This window comes from Myxocyprinus asiaticus, chromosome 37 (assembly GCF_019703515.2).
Source record: "Myxocyprinus asiaticus isolate MX2 ecotype Aquarium Trade chromosome 37, UBuf_Myxa_2, whole genome shotgun sequence".
Taxonomy (NCBI): domain Eukaryota; kingdom Metazoa; phylum Chordata; class Actinopteri; order Cypriniformes; family Catostomidae; genus Myxocyprinus; species Myxocyprinus asiaticus.
Window position 1 is genome coordinate 3,877,514 of NC_059380.1, and position 26,236 is coordinate 3,903,749.

Sequence of the window (26,236 nt, forward strand, 5' to 3'; positions counted from 1 at the left end):
ATGACGTAAGGAACCTGAAAACTACGTTTTTAAACTGAAACGGAATAGAATAGATTAGAATAGCAGAACAGTAAAAGTGAGATATTTGATTGCCAGTGGAAATGGTAATATCGTATTCAATCATGTTACGTAACTTCAGCGTTTATTTCCCTTTTAGCGATATAAACAGAATGAAATGGTTTGTTGTGTAAGTGGATGGCGGCAGGGTGATTCATGCTGAGATGCCAGTGTCTTATGAACCCATTCACGGCCTACAGCTTTGGGTGAACTTGAAGAGTGCAGATAAGATGGTGGAGCCGCAGTACCAGGAGCTAAAGGGCAAAGAGATTCCCAAACCGAGCAAATATGGAGTCACAATGGCTGTCATCTCAGCGGAAGCACTTGGAGTAAAGGTTAGTGTTTAGTCTAAGTTACTGATTTGAGACCAGTTTTGTGTATTGTTTCTTAACAGGGTCCCCACTGTCATAGTAAAACATGGAAATATTAGGACAGTTTTAAATTGTGATTTCCAGACCTGGCAAAGAAATTCTAAAGCAATGTTCTAGGTTCAATACAAGTAAAGGTTAATTGACAGAATTTTGTGGCAAAATGTTGATTAAGACAAAAATTGTATTCAACTCGTCCCTCCTTTTCTTTTAAAAAAGCTAAATCTGGTTTAAAGTGAGGCACTTACAATGGAAGTCAGTGGGGCCAATCATAAACGTTAAAATACTCACTGTTTCAAAAGTATAGCTTCAAGACGTAAACAATATGTGTTCACTTGGTTTTAGTGTGATAGAATCACTTACTAACCACATCTGTGTAAAATTATATCCAATTTCGCAACTTCGCTGTCATGACGACGTAATGCTAGTAATCTTGTGAATGCCGTTAAATGTTTGTGGAGCAAAACTTGCAAGCAATGTGTCAAAGCTTGCAACCCAAAGCGATGTCTAATTTGTTGATTCTTTATAATGAATCAGTCAACTGGTTCACAAATTGCTCTGAACGCTGCAATAGCAAATAAGTCTGAATTTAAATAATTTTTAAAATCCTAATCTAGTACTTATCCAGATCACAGTGACTGAAAAAGTAATGGAAAATTAATCGTTAAAAAAGTGTGGGAATCCTGTTTTAAGGTTCTTCATTGGCCCAACAGTTACTGTAGCACAGGTGCTGCACATTGAAGCATGGGGCCAATTTTTTAAAAAAGCAATTTACTGGATTCAGAAAGTGGAGGCTGAAACAATATCATTATCTCTCTGTAGTTTTCTGATATACTGAAGCACTAATCTGAAGTATGGCTCATTTTCCCAGCCAAGAGTTCTGCTTTTTTTCAGGTGATATAGAACATGTTCTTCATGATTATTATAAACTCTTTGAACCAAACCACAGAGAGAGAGAGAGAGAGAGAGAGAGAGAGAGAGAGAGAGAGAGAGACAGAGAGAGAGAGAGAGAGAGAGAGAGAGTGGGAGAGAGAGAGAGAGAGAGAGTGAGAGAGAGAGAGAGAGAGAGAGAGAGAGATTCTTACACTTTTGTCTGTTTATCATCAATGTTCATAATTTCACAAAAATGTGCTTCTGTCTGCCTGTTTTATGTCTATGATTTAACTGCGAGCAGCTAACATTGAAGAATATTTCTAAAAGGAATAGTTAACCCAAAAATGACAATTATGTCATCATTTACTCACATGAGAGAAGCTCGTTTACAATGGCTCAAAAGCCAAAAAGCTCAAGTTCTTGTGTGCACAACTCAGGTTCTCATGCACTTATGAATGCGTAAATTTGATGGTCTGTAAAATCTCTTATTTGTGTAACTTTAGAAGACTTGGAAAATGATGCACGAGTTGTATGGACTACTTTTATGACACTTTTGGGTCCTTTTTAAACTTTAAGGTGAGTCACTTGCTACATTGAAAAAAAAAAGTGGAAGACACAGGTTGTCCGATTTACTAAATCATATCATGTGTGATCTTCACAACAAAATTGTGTTTCTCTTCTAAACTTGTTTTCTTTGCTTTTGGAGGTAGATCCTTTTCATACTTGGCTCCTAAACTATGGAATAATCTCCCTAGCACTGTTCGGGATGCAGACACACTCACATCTATTTAGCCAGGTATACACCTAATTTATCCATCAACTCACAATTAGGCTGCTTTAGTTAGGTCTGCCGGAACCAGAAACATTTATCATGATCTATAACTCTGCAATAAGTTGAATGGCATCTACACTAATATTAATTTTTTGTTTCCATTTCTCAGCCTTGGGATTTATATCCTGAGGTTACCAGAGCCGGCCAGATCCAGCTCCGTTCCTCCACTGCTACGTGTCACTGAGAGATGACGACAAACTACAGCCGGTGCTAGCCAGACATCACTTCAGTTTTTTTACATCAGAGGATGAACTGATGCCAACTCCAGCTGTAAGACATCGGATACTTCATATGCCACTGCCTGAACCTTGGACTTAGGATGAACCCCACATGAACTGCGATGCACCTCATCATTTATCTCTGCCTGCATCACCTTGGTCTAATAATGGACTACACTCTTGAAATGGAATACATAAACTTTCAATTATTTGCCATCAAAAGCCTTCATCAGCCAAATAACAATGGACAATGCATCAATGTGAACTTCTGCAGTTAATCCAGGATGGACTTCAAAGACATTAGTCATTAATCTTACAGTTCATACAAAATCGTCGGCCCTTATCATTTACTTAGTTTACTAATTTTAAACCATGACTTGCACTGCACATAACTAAGTAATATTGACATAATATTCATGCTGTTAGCCAGAGGGGAACTGACCCCCACAGTGAGTCTGGTTTCTTCCAAGGTTATTTTTCTCCATTAACCAACATCTTATGGAGTTTAGTGTTCCCTGCCACAGTCGCCTTCAGTTTGCTCACAGGGGTTCTCAATACAATTATTATTTAATTTCTATACACAATTTACAATCATATTTAATCAAACTACTACACAATGATCACTGTAAGACTTTATAGATATTACAGTTTCATTTTCTGTTAATGTATGATTTCCTGTAAAGCTGCTTTGAAACAATTTGTGTAGTGAAAAGCGCTGTACAAATAAAAATTACTTGATTTCGATTAATGTATCAAAAATATGCACTCGACTAGATTACACTATATAAGGTTTAGTTTATTTGTGTTGGGACTACATGAATCATTTTTGTTGACATAACTAAATAGGCAGAGGTGTTGTAGTAGAGGTCTTCCTCACGACCCACGGGACCCGATTAGATTTCTTGCTTTATGGGATTCAATTTCCAAGTTGAAGGCGGGAGTGGATGGTCAGAGAATAGCCTGAAAATCTGATGTGGATATATATATACATATATATATTATATATATTATTATTATTATTTTTTTTTACAACATAAAATAAATGTGCACACAGCATTGAATATTTAGAGCTGGCAGGTAGTCAACGGGGCTTAAGAAGAATGGAAGAGCAAAGCATGGGCACATTGTGTAATCAAAGGGTGTGTAATTCGGAATATAAAATGGTCAATTTGCTGTAAAGAAACCAGCCTCAGGCAAGTCAGATGAGCATCAGGTCACGCATCATCTGATAATAGCAAGAACAGAAAAATAAAAAGTTTTTGCGCAGACCTCTAATTTATAGTTTACAGCATGCTTTGCATGGGACTTTATGGGGAGAGAAAATATGTTACAATTAAGTGTTTTTTATATATATTTGAGCAAGATGAGAAAAAGGGGAGACTTGATTGTGTTTAATGTTCAGTTATTTTGGGATTTAGAACGATTCTGTTACGCAGGTTTACCATTGTGGTGAAGAGTGGAACCTTTGCTTACGTAAAGGACGGGTACACAAAAAAGATATGGCATGTTGCTTTACTCAAGGAGCAATTCCACCTAGTATTTAGCATGCTAATGCTAGCTAAAAGTTAGCTAACCAGCATAGCCTCATAACATAAATCAGTGACACAAAATGATTGTGAAAAACTAAAAGGAATGAATGTTAGGGACACATATAAATTCACTTTGAGTCTACTTAATTGGGTCATTTAAAAAAAAAAATTTGTTAATGTAACTTAATTGATTCATGTGGAACCGATGTACATGATTAAAGGAATAGTTCACCCAAAAATGAAAACACTCTCATCATTTACTCACCCTCATGCCATCATAGATGTGTATGAGTTTCTTTCTTCTGCAGAACAAACAAAGATTTTTAGAAGAATATTTCAGCTCTGTAGGTCCATACAATGCAACTGAATGGTGGCCAGAACTTTGAAGCTCCAAAAAGCTCATAAAGGCAGCATAAAAGTAATCCATATGACTCCAGTGGTTTAATCCATGTCTTCAGAAGTGATCTAGTTGGTTTTGGGTGAAAACAGACCAAAATATAACTCCTTTTTCACTCTACATCTTGACAGCAGTCTCTTTGGCAATCATGATGTCAAGCTCGATTACACTTCCTATAGCGCCATCTAGCGATCTGCGCATGCAATGGCAAGATGTACTGTGAAAAAGGAGTTACAGTATATTTTGGTCTGTTCTCACCCAAAATCATCTGGATCACTTCAGAAGACATTGATTAAACAACTGAAATTGTATGGATTATATTTATGCTACCTTTATGTGCTTTTTGAAGCTTTTGGTCACAATTCACTTTTGGACCTACAGAGCTGAGATATTCTTCTAAAAATCTTTGTTTCTGTTCTTTAGAAGAAAGAAAGTCATTCACATATGGGATGGCATTAGCGTGAGTAAATGATGAGAGAATGTAAATTTTTGGGTGAACTATTCCTTTAAATCATGTAAATTCAAAGCATTTTCTTCAGTGTATTTTTATGTGAAATTTAAATTTGCACTTCATAAAACCTGAATGGGAACGCTTGATGTGCGCATAAACTATCAAAATCCGTTTAAAAGTTTATGCGCTAGGCAGAGGTGGATTTTCTTGAGGTGGATACGATGGATTTTTCACCGTTTTCAAAAGAGGACATGTTTTGACCATTTGTGCACATGAACATAAGGTCCCACAGCTGGTTGTTGCTCCAATACCGGGAAATACAACTCTCCTGAAGCTAGGAAGTCATTGAGCTACTCCCTCAGGATGGAAACACACAATGATTCACAATTTCTTTAGTCAAATGTTTAGAAATGCACTTAAAAAATTAGAAACCGAGTTACTGTCAACTGACATTGCACTGAAATCAGCGAACGGGACATCCTTTTAAAATTCCTCCTTTTGTGTTTCACATAGAAAGAAAGGTCATACGGGTTTGGAACGACATATAAGTGATGACAGAATTTTCATTTTTTGGTGAACTATTCATTTAATGCTTGATGTGAGCGGCCAGCTCCTTTTGAAATGTTCCAGCCAACCGGAATGTTCCTTTTACTATCTGATACTGGAGTCCAGCACACTAATTGCTGCTGCGAGGGCATCCTCTGTCCCCTCTCTCAGACAACAGCAGGAAATTTGGAGCAGGCTTGAGTGGAAGTGGTTTTCTAAAATGTTTTTAAATGTAAAATGTGGTTGTGGAGGGTTTCTCCAGGGCAGATGGGTGGATGCATTGCTAAAGTTAAATGTGGGTCAGCCAAACACTCGGGCTTACTGTACCCAGATTTGTGCTGAAACTCACACACAATGTTTTTACATCTGTTCAAGCTCATAATTTAAACAATATTCAACAATCTCTCTTATTTCCTGTCTTGTAGCAATAAAGAAAGCTGATATTGAAATATATGTTGAGTGGAGAACATAAACATTTCTTGTCACAGAAGTCATAGAGTGTAAACTATAATTTAGATAAAGATAAAAAAAAAAAAAAAAATTGTTTTGGGCATTGACATTCTTTTCTTTTTTCTGTCAAATATTTACACAAGAACTCCAACCATGTACCTGGACTTTAAACTGAAGGAAGGTGCAAAGCATGTGCAGCCTGTACCTAAAGGTAAAAAAAAACTGACATTGAGATTTTTACATCCATAATGTGTATGTTAGGGAAAGTGAGTTTGTCATGAAGTCCAGTTGCTTACACAAACAGAGTGAAATTAAATGGCTTTCTCACAATTTAGTCATTAAACGAAAACACATGGTTTTGTATTCTTTCTTTGCATAATACGTGACTGTAAAACATCATAACTCACTCTTAAAATTTTTGGGGAAAAGACAGTATTGTGTCACTTTTGCAACTATGGTGAAAGAGGTCATACTGCATCCTTTGAGTCACTTCAAGAGTCAGAGTCTCTTTCTTTACCTCAGAATGAATTCATCTGGCAGAGTTGCAAGGCAAAATTTCATATATGAACCAAATAAACCATTCTGCATTAGATATTAAACTAATACAATTAGCCACTGCCCATACAGCCTGATGCAGTGCCCATAAATACACTGACTGGCATCAGTGCTTGTTGTCTAAATCAGACAGTAACCTCTAAGCACCATGCAGGGACTCTGAAAAAACAGTTAGAGGTGATGAGCCAGAATTTTCTTTCCTGGTCATGTGCACGCCCACATGTAGAATCATCTGGTAAAAAAAAAAAACCATTAGGTGACGTCAGAATGGGCTCATATCATCACAGTCATATCAAGAGAAGGTCAGATGAGAGGAATTGATTAGTTATCATTAGATCACAATGTGAAAGAATCTGCTGAAGGACTTCATCGAAGTCAAAAAGCTCTTTATTTGATCATATTGCTGGATTTTGGGCCATAAAATGTTTTGGTCCTGGATAGTCAGACTTATAAAGTGAGGGTTACATTGAAAATCTGGGAATCAAAATCAAATCCATTTTTTCAATTCAACTTTTCACTCAAATTGTTATGCTAATAAAATCATTTGAAATTAAAAATTTAATATAAAAGGAATATATTTTAATACAAGTTCAGCTCAATCAACAGCATTTGTGGCATCATGTTGGCATAATACGTAACTCCTTTTCTTTAAAAAAAGCAGAAATCTGGGTTACAGTGAGACACTTATCTGTGCACCAATCTGTGTCTGTGTATAAATAGTCAATGAGTTTGTTAGCTCTCACGTTTCAAGGAGCACAATTTGACGATACTTGAACAAAAATGAGCTGCATGGTCGAGCTGCCAGAAAGAAGCCTTTACTGTGCCAATGCCACAAAAAAGCCCGGTTACAATATGCCCGACAACACCTTGACACGCCTCACAGCTTTTGGCACACTGTAATTTGGAGTGACGAGACCAAAATAGAGCTTTATGATCACAACCATAAGCGCTATGTTTGGAGAGGACTCAACAAGTATTGTGCTCCTTGAAACAACCACACCGTCTTTTTCCAGAGCAGCCTGTATTTCTCCTGAGGTTACCTGTGGGTTTTTCTTTGTATCCCGAACAATTCTTCTGGCAGTTGTGGCTGAAATATTTCTTGGTCTACCTGAACTTGGCTTGGTATCAAGAGATCACTGAATTTTCCACTTCTTAATAAGTGACTGAACAGTATTGACTGGCATTTTCAAGGCTTTGGATATCTTTTTATATCCTTTTCCATCTTTATAAAGTTCCATTACCTTGTTACGCAGGTCTTTTGACAGTTCTTTTCTGCTCCCCATGGCTCAGTATCTAGCCTGCTCAGTGCATCCACGTGAGAGCTAACAAACTCATTGACTATTTATACACAGACACTAATTGCAATTTAAAAAGCCACAGAGGTGGGAAATTAACCTTTAATTGCCATTTAAACCTGTGTGTGTCACCTTGTGTGTCTGTAACAAGGCCAAACATTCAAGGGTATGTAAACTTTTGATCACGGCCATTTGGGTGATTTTTGTTATCATTATGATTTAAAAAGGAGCCAAACAACTATGTGATGATAAATGGCTTCATATGATCACTATCCTTAAATAAAAGACAGTTTTTTTGCATGATTAGTCATATTTTCAAAATCAATACCAAAATTTCACAATTTCTTCCAGGGTATGCAAACGTTTGAGCACAACTGTATATGTTCACATGATTTTAGTGTGATAAAATCACTTACTAACCTTTTCTCTGTAAATACTAAAACCCTAAAGTGACTGTAAAAACGATGATTTAAACAACTTTACAGCTCAAATAATACACGAGTTTTAACAGAAGAATTAATGTCTGAACAATTAATAAGAAATTTTAAGAAGAAGTAATGCACTTTTAAATGCATTAAAAGTGCATTTAAAATTTTATAGGCTTCACATTTCTGCCTAATTAACATTATTGCCACAAATGGTGTTATAAATATTGTTTTACATTAGAAAATGCAAAATAGAAGGTTTTTCACATGTGGATTTTTGTACTTAGCCCCTTAGAAGAGGAGGGAACTTGTTTTTGGATAGATTTTTCCATCCTCTTAAAATAGTTTACGTTCTCTCGCTGTACGTTTTGCGTTTCCTTGCAATAGTTTGCCGTTCCCTCACTATAAATTAACCATGGTTTTACTACAGTACCCAGAATATAATTATGGTATTTGTAGTAAAACCATAGTTAACACAAAATTTACCATGGTTTTGATGATTATGATTTTTATTACCATACTGTAATTTTGGTTTTCCTGTTTTATTACTACAGTTTGAACCACAAATATAATGGGGGGGGAAAGGGATACTGTACTGAAACCATGGTAGATTTTGTGGTCACTATGATTTAACTACCAACTTAACCATTGTTACAACAGTTATGGTTACTACAATAACCACTGTAAATTTATTGCAAGGGAACCCAAGATAATTATGAGGGAATGCAAAATGAATTGCAAGCATGGGCGTCATTTGTTTTGAAAAGTAGTGGGGACTTTTTTATTCACTTCTTTTGGATTAGCAAAGGTTTTAACTAAAATTACTGATTGGTCTCATGGTAAAGTTTTGGCCTCAAGTTACTGTAGGAGTTCTGGGTTTTAATCTGCTCTAATATAACTTTTTAATTTAACAAAAGATTAAGTCTGGACATTAGTGGATGAACTGTATATCATGAGCAGGGACACTGTTTGCATTTTGCTTTGAGGAGTTTCTTGTGACACTTACCTAACGAAAGCTATTTCAAAAAGTGGTGGGGACATGGCCCACCTGTCCCACCCCTAAATGATGCCCATGATTGCAAGGGAAGTAAAACTTTTTGCAAGGGATTGCAAAAGTATTTCAGAAAATAATTTAGTTTTGGATCCCGCTTTATACAGTATATTAATATAATAAAGTAATGGGTAAATTCAGGTGAATAGGGCCACTTTTTGCTAATCTCAATGTCAAAAAGAAACCTGAATTCACACTACATACTATATTATATAATTATTGTTCCAAAGTTTATATTTTCAGTTATTGTTTTTCAGGTTGGACAGCTTTTATCTGCAACCTCGCAGGTTCTTTATGCACTGGTGAGTTGAAATGAAAACTATATAAAATTAAACCTTCATCCTCCTGCTGGGGATCCCAGTATCACAGCAGGTTTTTGTCCTTGATATTTGAGCAGGTGCTTTATGATTATTTTTCGCTTCCTCTCTCTCTCGCTTCATCCCTCTCTTGGACATCTGACAGATATTCGGACTATTCCTGTGATCATGTGCCAATGGCAACTCTAAACCCTCAAGTTGAGAAATGAGATTGCCAAAGCAAGGTTTGATTTGTTGATTTGTTGGTTCAAATTTGATGATTTCCAGGTTGTGGGAGATTATACACAAATTCACTAACTATCAATCTTCCACCTGTGACTTCAAAGCATGTCTAAACAAATCTTGAATCCTTATTATTCACTGAAATTAATTTAGCGTAGATTAAGGAGGTGTTGAGAAACCGACTTGTTGAGAGGGACCATCTTAACACGGCAAAACATATCTCTTGCTGACATTCTTCCAGATTTATTCTGGTTTATGGGGTATCTGGCACTCAACGAACATCCATCAAACTTGAGTTGCTAGATAGGTATAGTAATTTGACATCATTTGAGGAATTCTAGCATAATTTGTAAAGGATTGTGGTGTTTATGCTCGTTATTTGATTTCCCCTCAGACCCAGATGAAGATCCTTGGACAACTGAGCCAGACCACACTGTGGTTTTTGAAGATGAAGGTGAATGCATCAGAGTGGAAAACAAGGTCGTTGTTTTTTTCTCATGTTCCTGTGCGAGACTTAAATAAAGTTGTCTCTTTATTGACTTTTTATTATTATTTCTAGGCAGTTGAGATATCTCACTTTGTGTTAATTTCTTGGTGAACCCATTAAAGAGCCTGTAGTTCAGTATGGTAGGTTATTAGTAATTTCTTTATCAGTGTGTTTATATGGTAATCAAAACATTAATATTTATGGCTATGTATGTTAATACGTTTTTCTGACTTTTCTAAAACCAGGGGTTTTACTTATTCATTTTTGGACTCTTTGTCATGAACATACAGGAAGAGACTGATCGGGCCATTGGAGATTACAGATCAGCCACTAATGGACAAAGATTGGTCAAAAATTCTAAGCTTTTCTCAAAGGTTGCTTTGTGTTGTGTGATTTTGTGTGCCTACAACTTGCCATGTCATAATTATTCAACCCCTATTGCATGTAGCTGTTTCTTAAATATGTAAGGCTACATAAGTAATTGTTTTAAAAACAATATTAAGTCATCAATCTGCAATGGCACTTATTTAAGTTTTAACATTTAAGTTTAGCGTTGTACGCAAAAATGTATTTCTATGCAAAAAATGCAATTAAAAATAAGCTGTCTCAAAAGCTAATAGAGGAGATTATTTCATTACACAAGAAAGATCATGGCTAAAGGTACATTTCCAAGGCATTTCAATTTCCAGTAGACAAAGTTGGCAGCATCATTCATACATTTATTAAATATGGTACAACAGCAACCTTCTTGGGGTGTGAAAGAAAGAAAACTTCACCAAGGGAAATGTTGACTTGAATATTCAAGAAGTAATTAGGAAAGACCTGTGGAGTCTTGGAAGAAGGTTTTATAGACGTATGACATTAAACTGAAAATGAGTTTTACACCCATGGGTCAGCAGTACGTCTGGAGTAAGATTACAAGGTGATGTCAAGAACGACACCATCCCCACAGTCAAGCATGTAGGTGGGTCAGTCCTGTTATGGGGGTGTTTTGCGGCTGCAGGAAACGGCTATCCTGACTGTGTGACTGACACCATGGATTCTTTCAGGTATCAGGCCATTTTGGCATGAAAAATGTAATGCCTTCAGTGTGTAAATTGAAGCTTGGTGATCAATGAACTTTCCAGCAAGACAATAACACCAAGGATACATCCAAGTTGTCCAAAATCTGGTTTAGGGATAGGTTGTGGAATGTCCTTAAATGGCCCTTTCAGTCCATCATTAAAATACCATTGCAAACCTTTGTGGGGATTTCAAGGAAGCAGTGGCAGCACGGAAACCAAAGAATGTCAATGAGCTGGAAACTTTTGCTCATGAGAAATGTATAGAAATTCTAATAGAGAGGTGTCTGATGCCTGAGAACACTTACCTGAAACATTTATTTGCTGTTATTAAGGATAAAGGATTCTCCACAAATGATTGACTTAGGGGGTTGAATATTTTTGACATGACATTTGTGAAGAGTTTTAGTTATTTAGTTATTTAGTTATGGCAATTAGTTATTTTTTTATTTTAATATTTGGGTAAACTGAACTCACAATCACTCAAATGTGTATTAAAAACTTACTTTGACTGTTTACTGTTTTAATTCACATCACCAGAATGTATTGCTGGTCAAGGGGGTTGAATAATTTTGATTGCAACTGTATATACACAGTACAGTTCACAATGTATGGTTTAAATGTAGAAATATAGGTAACAGTTTACAATAAGTTTCTGTTTGTTTACTACTTTAGAAGAAAAAGAAGAAGAAAAAACCTTTATCCACCAAATCTATCATGTTGTGTATCAAACATGCAGGTTGACATATTACACCTTGAAACATATGTTTGAAAACTTTTAATGATTAAATTGTGTCATGCATTAAATTGCAAGAAAAGTATTTAAATATATTTAACTTTTTTTTTTAATCACCTCAGACAACCTTAATTGTCAATGACCCATTAATAATAATAATTATATGTATACTGTATATATATATATATATATATATATAGGCCATAAAGATATACCCTAACCCTTTAATGATAACTAATTATCAATGTTTGGTCTTCTCACCATTTACTTAATTTATTTCTGTTATATTGTGTAACTAATATTATCAAGATTATTGGGTTTTAGCTGTTTACATTACAATATACTGTACCTTGCTTTGTCAAATATCTTAGTGTCAAGTTTTCTTTCCCGTTAATTCAGACCCACACTTTAACACATAATTCATGCACATTATGTAAATACGATGACCATGCTGTTGAGAATCAGCTGATGCCACTGATAATATATTCCTTTGGAGCTTTTAAAGTAAAAGCATTCAGATCATCAGATAGAGTTGGCAAGAGCGTGAGTTCAGAGAACGGCACTCACAACCCATTACACTGCATTAAGGCTTCCTCTAATTCCCGTCTCGTATTACAAGCGCATTGTTGGGTCTGCCTGATAGTGACGCACACACACGGAGAAAGGGCATGTCGGCTTAGCTCCCCTCCTTTTCATCCAGCAACTTTGCTACATTTTAGAGGGATATTAGCTGGATTCATTATCTCCTCCCTTAATCCCTCTATTCCCCTCTACACCCCTCCTCATCCTCCCCTCCTTCACTCCTTGCCCTCTGTAGCGGTCTGGATCACATTTAAAACCACGTTTCTGTGTGCGAGCCACTGAGCCTGGAAGTCTTCAGGCAGAAAGCGCGGTGACAGCGGAGCGGGACTGGAGCGCACAGGGACGGGACGGACATGCACGCACTCGTGGCCGGAGAAGACTGGATCTGAGCCCGTGGTGGATAGCACAGACACACAGTCACGCAATTGGATTTGTGGAAAACTGGGCCAAATCTACCCTGTCCAATACGGATGACAGCACCAAAGTGTTGTCCTGACCGATGTGTGTTTTTTAAGAAGAAACCCCATTTGACTCTTTAAGGTAGCTGTGTCAGGTCTCTTGTCAGTCTGCCGGGCGTCCAACAGCCTGCATCTGTGTGTGGTCCCGTGTGAGAAACCTGTGGAGGGAGTTACTCAGTGATTTGTGAGTGTGTGTGAGAGTGTGTATACACAGTACAGACTGGCCTCCCTCACTGCTCATTTGCAGTTCCAATTCCAGTACCCTGGAGAGTAAGAAGCAGGATGAAGACAAAAATATGTGCTGCACTTCACATGTCGCTACTCCTGTATGTCAGACTGATGCTGGCCGTGGACTCCTACAGACCTCAGAAAGTGAGTATAATCCCTCAGCTAACATTAATATAGACATATACTGCTACCAAAATCCCATTTTGTGCAATGAAAATGTCTTAAATTAAGTTTATTTTTCTTACCCCATTGTTTTACACTTAAATGATAGCACATGTTCATCATCTGCAATACATCTAAAAGACGTTTCCTCTCGGATGTCCATGAGACCTTCAGCAGATGTCTTTGAGACATTTATGATTTAGAGTGTTTGTAAATCTGATCTTTTTAAGATGTTTAGAAGATTTCCCTGATATCACATGTACATCACCCAGACGTCTATTTGATGTGTGTTTTTACATCTGGAAGACATATTTTTGCATTGTTTGCTCATCTGCAATACGTCTATAAGACGTTTCCTCTCGGATGTCCATGAGACCATCAGCAGATGTCTTTGAGACGTTTATGATTTAGAATATTTGTAAATCACAAAACACCACAAACTGGCTCTAAAACTCAATAAGAACATGTCATGTTCTTATGCCAATAAAAGTCATGAACACAAAATGCTCGCGTTCTTGTATACTGCATGTTTCACAAAACCCAGCTCCGCTTTATGCTTATCTGTCGCCGCCATTTTGGAAATTATGTCAAATAGCTCTTTTTGCTGAGGTTGGGGGTTAATCGATCTAAACCAACGTCACATGTCGGATGTCATACTCCAAGTGGCGTTCCAGTCATTATTTTCAAGTTGGAGGTTGGAAAATTCAGAGTTCCGGGAATGCACCATTACAGTCTCTTCAGTGGGTTGCGCTGTTGTTTGCTGTAAAGTGTTTTGGATCGTTCTGATGAAATATTGAAAAAATAAGATCTGTGGTAAACATTACTTTAAGGTACTTGGACTTTTTGTTCTACAAAATAAATTGCACATAGTCAACATCCAAACATGAATTTTGAAGCTACCGTGTTATATTATAAGTATGTTGCTAACACATTGCTAAACAAGGACTACAACAGTTTTCCATTTCATAAGGCATGCACACTTGCCTTACATGACATTCTTGTGGTGGTTTTAGTTCTTATTTAGCAACTTGTTAGCAATATACATTTTTTCAAAAACACGGCAGCGTCAAAATTCACATTTTCGGTGTGACTGTGTGTAATTTATGTTGTAGAACAAAACGTCCAAGTATCTTCAAGTAATGTTTACCACAGACCTTATTTTACTCATAAATTGAAAAATCCCATTATAAAAACCCATAGGAAAATCCATAGGGAACCCAAGGCGAATTAGCCCACAAATTGAAATGTGTAATTTCTGTGACATTAGCTTCACAAAATGGAATTGCAAAAATAAACAGATCTTTCAAACGGATTCCAAATACACGCTCCATCTGCCGTTGGTCAAAATACAGAAAGTCTCGCCCCAACCTCACACCATTGGTTGAGCCGATATTGCTTTGTGAAGATTAAGATGGGGTCGGAAAAAGTATTTTAATGTTGAAAAAATTACACACTTCAGCTTTAAGATACTGAATAGTACATAATTTCTGACAACTTTCTAACTAATCTAAAGCTTTAAGTTTTAATTAATATAATGTGTTTATATTCAGTTGTACACATACCAAAAACCTTTAGTTTAAAATGCTGTTCAAGAGGATTTTATAGTGTGTTCAAGTCATATCGGAATGATCGTATTTGCGACTTCAAGCACACATGAACGCCAACACAAAGTCGTAATTATGAGTGGGAAACTCAGGATTTTCTTGTAGATTTATCATGGCGGGAGCAAATTGTTATTGGTAATAATTTAGTTTTACTTGGAGATTTTGACTGTCCAGTTTAGCTTGCATGCATTTTTTGTACTGTTAATGAAAATAACGAAGACTAATTTAGCTGGTGACAAGTATTTGCAACAAAACTACATTTCCCATCATTATATATGGCTGCACTAGTTTGATAAAATAGATAGATAAAGCATTAATTGTACACCTTATGGCTTTGTGGCTTTGCTCTTCATTTTGTTGCTTTGGTGCTTAAAAAGCTTCCTGCCTTCACTAGTAAGTGAAAGCTGAGAAAAAAATATGAAATTGAAAAAAAAGGGTCCGTTCTTTCCAATTAAAATCACTTAAACGCACATCACACATCACATTGTATATATGATTTCCGACCTCGTAAGTACGAATTTCCCAGGAGGACTTGAACGCACCATAACATCATTTTACGCGGACTCACTGAACAGGGACCTGTTGCAAGCTCAGCAGGGCCAGCTGGGCCTCTCTGCTGTGTCTTTCTTTTCATTTAATAGCAAATTTGATCATCTTCCTGTCTCGAACAAGTCTGATGTGGCATTTGAATAAACAAGGGTTATATTTTTGATGGTAGATAGAAGGGGCTCTGAGTCTGGATACACAACGGGGAAATCTATACGACTATTACTGAGAGCTGTTTTCTGTATATGTGTGTGTTTGTGTGTATTTCAATTCTGGATTATGTAAGAAGGGTGATGGAGTTCCAAGTGGTGGCGCAACAGCATAATATAATATGTTGGCCAGATACGCTCCATAAAGAGGCTGTGTTAGCAAATTCGCATATGGCACATTGCCTGCGCTGCAAAAGAATATTTTCTTAATAAGTATTTTTGTCTTCATCAAGATGCATATTATATTAAAACTTGTTTTTAAAGAATATATCTTAAAATAAGAGTTTTTTTGTTTTTACCCCATTGGTGAATTTTTTATTTTTTTTTTCTCCTGTTTTAAGCATAAATCTCACTAAATTTTTGAGATTTTTATGTAAGATGCATTTTTTTTAAAACAAGTCTTACTATGTTATTGTACTCAAGTAAATAACTGTAGGGATGTTTAGATATTTAAAATACTGATTGAGAAAATGACTTTGTTGCAGTGTGGTATCTGTGCAGCCTGAGGCATTTTCAGGTCTTTTAAGACTCAGTTTTCACACCCCTGTCTCACTTCTTCCTTTTCTCTCTGTGTGTGGAACTCCCTCTCCTTGTTAGAGGCCTCCACCTCATTAACTTTGTAGAGGGAAAATTCACAGTTTGCACTCATGTCTTTCTTTCTTTCTTTCTTTCTTTTAAACCACTTTACCCCTCCTTTTCTCGCCATTTCTGTTTGTTGTTGCATTGTCTATGTGGATAAGTGGAAGCAGACAGCTCCACCCTAACATACTGAAGGGATCAGAGGAGATCATGTCAGTACTCGAAACCAGGATGTGAGCTTTCGCTGGTGATGACTTCCATATCGTGTGCCAGTACTCTCCGTCCCGGCCTTGGCTGTTTTACTTTCCGTCCGCTTTGTGGCTTTTCCGCTTATAAAAGCATAATTGGAAGTCCTTTTTCTCGTTTTCTTTCACCCTCTTTGCGGTACACATTCGGTGTGTAGTAAACATTCAAAACCAAGCCAGTGTTGTCCCTGAAATATTGTGAATTCTCGATAATTGCATGTGCCAATGTTTCTGCGCTGCCTTGGCAGGGAAATCCACGGCACGGATTTCAACATGATAATATGTGGTAAAAGGAACTCAGAGTACTTTAATGTTGGGTGTTCCAATAGTGCGAAACAGTGCCACTTTTTTCAGCCATCTTGGTTCAGGAAGTATTTAATAAAATCCTTCATAAAAGAGTTCTAAGCCATGAACCAAACCAACCAGCTCAGAGGTGAATCACAACATTACAAACTTTGATTCAAAGCAAAAAATCAGACAAAAAGACCAAGGTACAAGACTGTACTACTGTCTTTAATGAGAGAATGAACTACAATCCCATTAAGCATTGCAAATGACGTAATCGGATTAAGAACGATTGATTTAAAGTTGTTCATTACCAATTTATTTCAGTTCTATTGCATAGTTATTCTACAAATATATAAGTAGTTTGAGAGTGTAGGGAGACTGACTAGATTGTGATCATTCACAATACATCATGCGAATGTCTTGAAAGGTTTACAAGTTTTGAATGAGATGTGCATAAGCACAAGCACAAGCACGCACGTTCATAACACACACAAACAACCGCTGCACTCGCAGTCTGGCTGCCGGTGTTGTGCCGAAATCTGACTGCTGCCAGATTCTGACTCCCCGCTACCTGATTGGCCCTTATCCCTAAAGCCCAACACTACACCCACCCCCAACCCTAAGATTATTGGTCCCTACCCCTAAAGCTCATCCCTACACCTAACCCTAATCATAAGGATACTAGGGAGTCAAAGTTCGGCACTACACCGGCACTAAAAATACACCATGTATACAGAGATTAGGGTTTGTTTTGTTGTTTAATATTCATTACATACAGTTTATCACCTCATTTTGGTTTAATGCATTATAGCTGTTTGAAGAACATTATTCTCTCTCTGTGAGCGAGTCACCAGGATTACTGTAAACACCTATATAAATGGGCACCATAATTTATGCAAGCGCATTATTATTTATTTCTCATTTAAATCAGCATACATCTGTAATATAGGCACATTTATGGTTCATGTTACATCCATCAAACCTCAAATAGCAGTCCAAATTACAATGCCTATTTTCACCAGACACCTATTTTAAAATTACTTATCTAGCAGTTCCAGGTTGAATGATAAAAAATAAAAAAACATTCCGGTTATCGGTATCGGCCACAATGCACTGTGAATTATCGGTTATTGTATCGGCCCACAAATTCCATATTGGTGCATCCCTAGTAAAATTGTATATATCTTTACACAGAAAAGGTTAGTAAACAATTTTATCACAAAAATTCATGTTAACACTCATATTGATTATGTCTTGTGGCTAAACTTTTCCAACAGTTAGTATTTTAATGTTTATGGATTGGCCCCATTCAATTCCATTGTAAGTGCCTCACTGAAACCCAGATGTATGTTTTTATATTCATTTTAATTTTTTTAAGAAAAGGAGGGACGAATTGAAATAATTTGTTATGCTAATCAACATTATGCCACAGATGCTGTCGATTGAGCGTAACTTTTTTTTTTTTTTTTTTTTTTAATCTATTAGTTCTGTTAGTACCTGAGATATACGTGGACATCTCGTCTGGATGAAAATGGCTTGAACTAAAGCAATACAATAAAGCATTGCATAATAAAACAAGATGCAACAACTCTGACTTAGGAATCTGTTGACTAATAGGAATTTCAATGGGTCCAGTTCTCCAGTTTCATTCTCATGTGGTATTGATTGAGAGGTAGGCTTTGAGATTTGTTTGTGTATGTGGAATCAAACCCCACCTGTGCTTGATCTACTCAATAACTTCCATCCCCTTGTTCTTCTGTGTTTTAACGAAGGGTAAACGGCTCACCGATGACTTTGCAAAGGTTATGTTGCAGCTGTCATCAGGCACTTAGCAGTTATTCAATCAATGTTTTGCAAAACAGCCATGATCTTCTGTTCATATTGGTGGCAGGCATCCCAAACTCCAATCCCTGGGATCTGTGTGTGTCTTCACTGAGCTTCTAAACAGGTGGTCCATACTGAGCTAATAGACCGTATGTTCCAGTTGTTTAAAGTGGGCCTCTGCCAGAGGGTGTTCCATGTGTTTGGCTACACAAGCTGGTTTGAGCGCAAGAGAACACATCTTGAACTTTATGGTCTAACATCAAATCCACAGACAACACTAACCCTAAAGTGCATTATCTAACAAGCTCTACAAGTTCTGCAAAGACCAGAGTTCATGGTCGCCAAATCTTTGTGTGATTGTCCAGTCAGCAGAATGTTAGAACTTCTTCAGCTGATTCAAGAGTTTGTTCGGTCTTTCTGTAAAGTTGTGGAGACATGTTCATTTTCAAAAGATCTTTTCAGCATGGCGTCAAGTATATTGCATTTGTTAGGAACACTCTGTGGATTATAATGAGGTTGTAAAACTAAGGATCTGTGCAGGGCCTGATGCAACTCTGCCTCTGGCGTATAAATCATGACGGAACTACTAGGGGAACAGCTGCATGTTTTCCTTGGTGTAGTACTGATTCATTACACAGCTACAAGAAGAGCCAACATTAATGATTACTACTGCCCTCTTCTGGAAAGAAAGAAAATGATCAAGATTCAAACGATATAGGTATGAGGTATTAAAATGTATGTATGTACTCAAGCTGACATGTACTCCACAAGTTTTTGCAAAACCTTAATGATCCATGCATGATTTGATTCAGTGGAAGCAAGGGAATCTGACCGTCTGTATAAAGCAGTTAACATGGTAAATGCCACAAATTTCCTAACATGATTGTTAGATTAGTGACCTAGAAATAGTGCAGAATCACAAATATATATTTTTTATTTATTGTATGTCATTGTATATCATCATCTTTTTTTTAAATCCTCAAAATTTTTAACTTTCGTTTATTTGTAGGTTTAAATGAAAATATTTCCAGATTTCAAATGTGGTCACTAAGGAGCCCATTAGAGGACAGGTAGGGAATGTATTTTCTGAAATAGTTTCCCTAGCATTAGTTTGCATTCCCTCACAATCATTTTTGCATTCTCTAATAATTAGTTCCCTTGCAAAAGCTTTATCCATCCCTTATGAAAATTAATTATTATTATTATTATTATTATTTTACTGCAGTAAACATAGTTCAGCTATAGTATTTGTTGTAAAACCATAAGCACAGAATTTACCATGGTTTTACTGCACCATATTTTAACCACGAAATTTGTGGTGAAAGCGTAGCAATAATATATATATATATATATATATATATATATATATATATATATATATATATATATATATATACCACAAAAAAATAAATAAAAAAAAAAATAAAAAAAAGTTACATGGTTACTGCAGGTTCACTATAGTGAAACCATGGTTAATTTTCACAAGAACATGTTTTTTCTGTGTGCGGTTTTTAAACCATACTTGTAGCACAAATGAATCATGATGTTACTATGTAATAAAACTTGTGGCCATGTTTTTTTTTTTTTAAATTCATAATATTTTATTACCATCGTTTTAGTTTTCCTGTAATATGACTATGATTTTGTATAATATGATATCATGGTATCATTGATTTTGTGGTTCTTATGGTTTTATTACAAATACCATAGATCAACTATGGTTACTGTTGTACAACCCCAATTCTGAAAAAGTTGGGACAGTATGAAAAATGCTAATAAAAACAAGTAGTGATTTGTAAAATATTTTCAGACTTTGCTAAATTGAAAGCAATACAACTAAACTTTATATGATGTTTTACCTTGTGAATTTCATTTTATATATATATATATATATATATATATATATATATATATATATATATATATATATATATATATATATATATATATATATATATGTACAGTCGAGTGTTTACCACTGTGAAACATCACCATTTATTCTAATAACACTAAATAAGCATTTGGGCACTGAAGACACAAGTTTGTTAAGTTTAGAAAGTGTCATTTTCCCCCATTCATCCATTATGCAGGTCTTCAGCTGCACAATTGTACGGGGTATTTGTTGCTGTATTGTGTGCTTCATAATGCGCCACACATTTTCAAATGGAGATGGTCAGGCCAATCTAGCACCCACATGCTCTGCTTATTCGGCCAGTATGTGGTTTGAAGTTTTCCTGCAGGAAAATGCAGGGACGTTCCTGGAAAAGACGGTGCTGGATGGCAGTATATGTTGCTCCAAACTTTGTACATATCTGTCTGCATTCATGGTGTTCTCACAGATCTGTGAGTGACCCATGCCATGGGCACTGACACACCCCTGGCCCATACAGACACTGGCTTTTGGACCTGACACTGATAACAGCTTGGATGGCCCTTTTCCTCTTTGGCCTGGACAACACGATGGCTGTGTTTCTAAAACTATTTGAAATGTGGACTCATCAGACCAAAAAACACTGTTCCACTGTTCTACTTTCTATCTAAGATGAGCCAAGAGAAGCTTTGCATAGTAAAGTCTTAACTTACATCTTTGGATGCAGCGGTGAGTGGTGTTGACTAACAAAGGTTTACTAAAGTAATCCCAAGCCCATGTTCATGATATCCATTACAGATGTATGACGTTTTTTAAGACAGTGATGTCTAAGGGATCAGACATCACACGCATTCAGAAGTGGTTTTCGTCTTGCCCTTTACGCACTGAGATTTGACCAGATTCCTTGAATGTCTTATCTATATTGTGCACTGTAGAGGGTGAAATGACCCAAATCCTTCCTATTTGTATTTGGGGAACATTGTTCTCAAAGTGCTGGATTATTTGCAGAAGCATCTGTTGGCAAATTGACAAGTCTTGAATGAGCCTTGCTCTTGAAGGACTAGGCTGTTTTTGGAGGATCCTTATATACTATGACAAGAATGCCTCACCTGTTTAAAATCTCCTGTTCCACATCGCCTTGCTATTTTGACTCATCAAATTGTTATTAGTCTTAAATTGCCTGTCTCATCTTTTTTGGAGCGATTACTGTACATTTAAAAAAACAAAAAAAAAAACAAATTGAAATTCACAAGGTAAAACATCATATAATGTGTAGTTGTAGTGCTTTCAATACAGCAAAGGATGAATATAATTTACAAATCACTCCTTTTTGTTTTTATTAGCATTTTTCATGCTGTCCCAACTTTTTCGGAATTGGGGTTGTAAAACCATGGTTAATTTTACATAAGTGAAGGATAAAGCTATTTCAAGGAAACCCAAAACGATTGCAAGGTAACGTAAAACTATTGCGAAGGAACACAAAAATATTTCAGAAAATAAATTCCCTCACTGCCCTCTAGGGGCTCTGTAGGCCTCAGATTTTGGATCCCGCTTTTTACTAAAACATCATCTCCAATGTCACAATCGCTTAATACATTTCACATTTATCATTGTATTTCTCCACAGGAGATAAACCAGGAGAAGTGGGAGCGAGATCTTAGGGAAGCTGCGAGTCTGGATGAGCTTCTGATGTTGACCGAATACCCCGACTGGAAGCTGTGGCGATGCAGACTGAAGCTGAAGCACTTTAATTATGCCAATCAGCCTGAGAACCGCAGGTCGACTCGCTACGCAGCAACCTCATTCAGCCCGGAGATGCTGAAAGGTTGAGACACACGCAGACGGATTTACATTGTCTGTCTCTGTCCCTTTCCCTGTCCACGATCTGGAAAAATTGAGAAAACACACTATTTTATATAACTGAGTCTAAATATAGTGATAAACAGCAGCAATTACTGTAACTAAATATTTCGCTTCAAAAAAGAATGCAAAGTCCCTTTAAGGTTGCGGAGGGGCTCAAGTGAATCATTTATGTGAACTAGCTCATTTAAATGAACTTTCCGAACTAACTGACTCGAATTGGAGTTCTCAACGCTAAATAGAAGTAAATCGTATATTTTAACTGGTTCATTTTGTACATGAACTGTCTGAAAGAACCAGATTTCCCAGCGCTACGTATAGCAGAGAGATAGAGGATGGTTTTAGGTGTACAATGTGATAAGGATGCCGTTTTGTGAAGCTACAGTGCTAATTGTTTGAAAATGTGGCTTGTTATTGAAAACGCTACTGAAACATTTAGTGACCGGTGTTGTGACAATTTCTGACCCCCTAGTATGGTTATGTTTAAGGGTGAATGTCGGTGTGGCCTTTAGGGATAGGGACCAATCAGGTAGCGGGGTGTAAGAATCTAGTGGGGAGTCAGATTTCGGCACAACACCGGTAAGTAATGTCGCTAATTTAGTTAGTTTCAATAGCATGCCTTCAGTTCTGACTTGAACCTCAATGAGAAGCCATACTTATTTCTATATTATACCATATTATATTATATATTACACTACATTATACCATATATTATACCAGTAAGCATTCACATTTTTTTTTTTTTTTTGGACATGTACTATAATAATGTCTTGGTATTCTTTGAACCTTGGAGTATCAAGTTAAAATAAATACAGTAATCATTCAGTAGCATACTGTATATCACTGTACCATAGTATTTTCATCAGATTTAAGGGTTACATTTCTTGATATTAACATCCTTTTAGACATTAGTGTGTTTTTAATACTTGAGTAGTTTTTCCATATGGTTATTAGAATCAACAACCTCTCAATTATCAGCACAAATCTTTAATGGGATAGTTCACCCAAAAATGAAAATTCTCTCATAATTTACCCTCATGCATTCCAGATGTCTATGACTTTCTTCTGTAGAACACAAATGAAGATTTTTAGAAGAATATCTCAGCTCTGTAGTTCCATAGAATGCAAGTGAATGTTGACCAGAACTTTGAATCTCAGCATAAAATTAATCCATAAGATTCCAGTGATTTAATCCTTGTCTTCGGAAGCAATCTAATCGATTCCCTCACTGTACATCATGCCATTGCAGTATGTAGGCACGATCATGATTTCAAGCTCGATTACACTTCCTAGTACTTAACTCATGTGCAGAGTGCTAGATGGCGCTAGGAAGTATAATCGAGCTTGAAATTAGGATTAACAAGGAGACTGCTGATGTCAAGATTTAAAGTGAAAAAGAAGTTATATTTTGGTCTGTTCTCACCTAAAACCATTTGGATCACTTCAGAAGACATGGATTACACCACTGGAGTTGTATGGATTACTTTTATGCTGCATTTATGAGCTTTTTTTGAGCTTACAAATTTTCTTCATTTGTGTTCTGCAGAAGAAAGAAGAAAGTCATACACATCTGGTAGAGAATTTTCATTTTTGGATTAAATATTTATTTTTATCCTCTAGGCCACACCAAGCATATCTAATCTGCTGTTTTTTTTTCTCCCCCAGACATTGATGAGGAATGGCAGAAGACACAGTGTATGCCCAGAGAGACGTGTGTAGATGTGGCCAAAGAGCTGGGCACAAATACAGCCTTGTTCTTCAAGCCGCCGTGCGTCTCTGTGTTCAGGTGTGGCGGCTGCTGCAACAAAGAGGGTGTTACCTGCCGTAACACGAGCATGACTTATGTCAATAAAACTGTGAGCACTACTCATTGCATTGCGTGGGTATTATGTAAAAAATCATTGTTTTGGCAAAACTTAAACAATTATCCAATGCGGATTGTACTTGTAATTACTTGCTCATTTAAAGCTGAAGTGTGCAATTTCACTGCCTCTAGTGGCACCAAACGGAACTGCAAAAGTAATTATTCTTTTCAAACAGGTTTCCCAAACACTCCCTTCATCTGATATTGGTCGAACAAAGAGATAGTCCCACCCCAAACTCACACCATTGGTTGAGCCAATGTTGCTGTGTCAGGCTGGTTGATTTTTAAAGTGCCACTGTCACAGTGTTTACACTTTTTGGGGAAATCAACCTATGAGTCTTTTTAAAATAAAAAAAACCAACACACTTTACCTTTAAATGGAAATGATATGCAGAAAATTCAGTATACTGACAATTTGATTTTGAGCTTACCCAATATACAGTCTAGGACAGAATCGTATTTTAACATGTTTCTGTGTACATACTGTTCCATTTGACTTTTTTCCTACAGATTTTGAGTGTTACCACTTATAAATCTGGACCAGAGCCAGTGCTGGTGAAAATAGCCAATCACACCGAGTGTATGTGCCAGGAACACGCAATGATCCGCAGACATGCTCGTGAGAGGCACAAGAAGAACGGGTCAGTTCCAGACTCATGTGAAAATGGGGTGCAGCCTTGACAAGAAATATTAGCTTTGAGTAACATTCAATTTAAAGGGATAGTTCACCCCAAAATGAAAACTCTGTCATCATTTACTCACCCTCATGTTTTCGTTCTTTCTTCCGTGCAACACAAATATAGAAATTCGAAAGAATTGGATCAGCACTGGTTGCTCTGTTCCATGCAATTACAATGAACATAGACTTTCAAGCTTCAAAAAGGATGTAAAAGCACCATAAATGTTTATTTAGGAATAAATTAGAAAAGTAATCCATGCAACTTCAAGCCTTCTGAAGACATACAATAACCTTGTGTGAAAAATATATGTTATATATGTTATTCACTGAAAATCTGGACATCTGGCCTAGCAGCAATGTTCAATTCCTGAATGAATCATTCTTTGAGTCGTTACAATTAGATGTTTTCAGTGAATCAGTTGATCCTGTTCACAATTCTGGGCTGAATAATTTGTCAACAAATCGGACTGATCAGGTGTTTGAGTTCAAATCATTGACTCAATAATCCAGTTGCAAGAAGGAAGGATAATCAGTGAATAAAAACTTAAATATTGGTCTGTTCCTCAAACAAAGCAATCTTATGGCTTCTGAAGACTTGAAATACAGACGAGTTGCATGGACCACTTTTATAATATGTTAATCATCATTTATGATACTTCAAGCTCATAATTTTTGAAGCTTCAAAGCCTCAGTCCTCATTTATTGTAAATGCAAAATGTCTCCTTTTGTGTTCCACGGAAGAAAGTCATACAGATTTAGAACAACATGAGAGTAAGTAATGACATAATTTCCATTTTTGAGTGTCTATTTCTTTAATGCCTAATGTTTCTCCAGTTAATAGTTTTAGAATATACCAGTCAAATAAATAGAGTTGAATAAAGTGACAAATGAGGCAAACATCATTCCCTGCATGCATTTACATCGAGTGCTATGCATTATTGTGACACCAAACCCCTTTGAAATGTTCAGCCCAACCCTTGTTATTCCAGTGCCACGCTGTGTTATTCTTTGTTGATGGGAGTGTGTTACTCTTTGAGAAATTACAGATTGTGCCTTGCTGAGCGGTAGCCATAAGTAGGAGTATGTGTGTCTATTTGGCACAAATTATACATCTGTTTGTACATGTATTTGTGTATGCAGTTGCTCTCCTACACGTAAGGCAGAAGATGTCAGGAGGCTGTGTAACAGAGGTTTAATATGGGACTGGATGGCGGGACAATGCGTGGCATACCCCTCCAATAAGCAAGGTCAGTGACAACTTTGGCTCCAGCTCTTCGTGTTCTGACCCCATGCACAAATGTTTATACAACTTTCATTAATAAATCATTCACAGACATTATATAATGCTTTAGGAATTGTTAACCCAAA

At 36.7% G+C, this 26,236-nt stretch overlaps 1 protein-coding gene, 1 long non-coding RNA gene and 1 pseudogene across 4 annotated transcripts in view; all 3 read left to right on the plus strand.

Annotated features, from left to right (window-relative positions):
• LOC127427761 (pirin-like) lies at positions 1-12,948 on the plus strand (annotated as a pseudogene).
• Positions 1,251-4,014, plus strand: LOC127427624 (uncharacterized). Of its 2 annotated transcripts, XR_007894956.1 has the most exons (4): positions 1,251-1,319; positions 1,802-1,874; positions 2,009-2,094; positions 2,240-4,014. It is a non-coding gene; the product is annotated as an uncharacterized LOC127427624 (long non-coding RNA). The 2 variants fall into 2 exon arrangements; XR_007894955.1 differs by lacking the exon at positions 1,251-1,319 and having other exon boundaries at positions 1,387-1,874.
• Positions 12,586-26,236, plus strand: part of LOC127427609 (vascular endothelial growth factor D-like) — an 18,490-nt gene continuing 4,839 nt past the window's right edge. Inside the window, exons 1-5 of one of the 2 annotated variants that reach the window (XM_051675290.1) lie at positions 12,586-13,282; positions 22,092-22,290; positions 23,991-24,181; positions 24,700-24,830; positions 26,009-26,115. In XM_051675290.1, the coding sequence (XP_051531250.1) occupies positions 13,193-13,282; positions 22,092-22,290; positions 23,991-24,181; positions 24,700-24,830; positions 26,009-26,115 (718 nt within the window). In that variant the 5' untranslated portion in view covers positions 12,586-13,192. Of the gene's footprint in view, positions 13,283-19,051; positions 19,314-22,091; positions 22,291-23,990; positions 24,182-24,699; positions 24,831-26,008; positions 26,116-26,236 lie in introns of those variants that run through there. The other variant, XM_051675291.1, reaches the window with a different exon arrangement.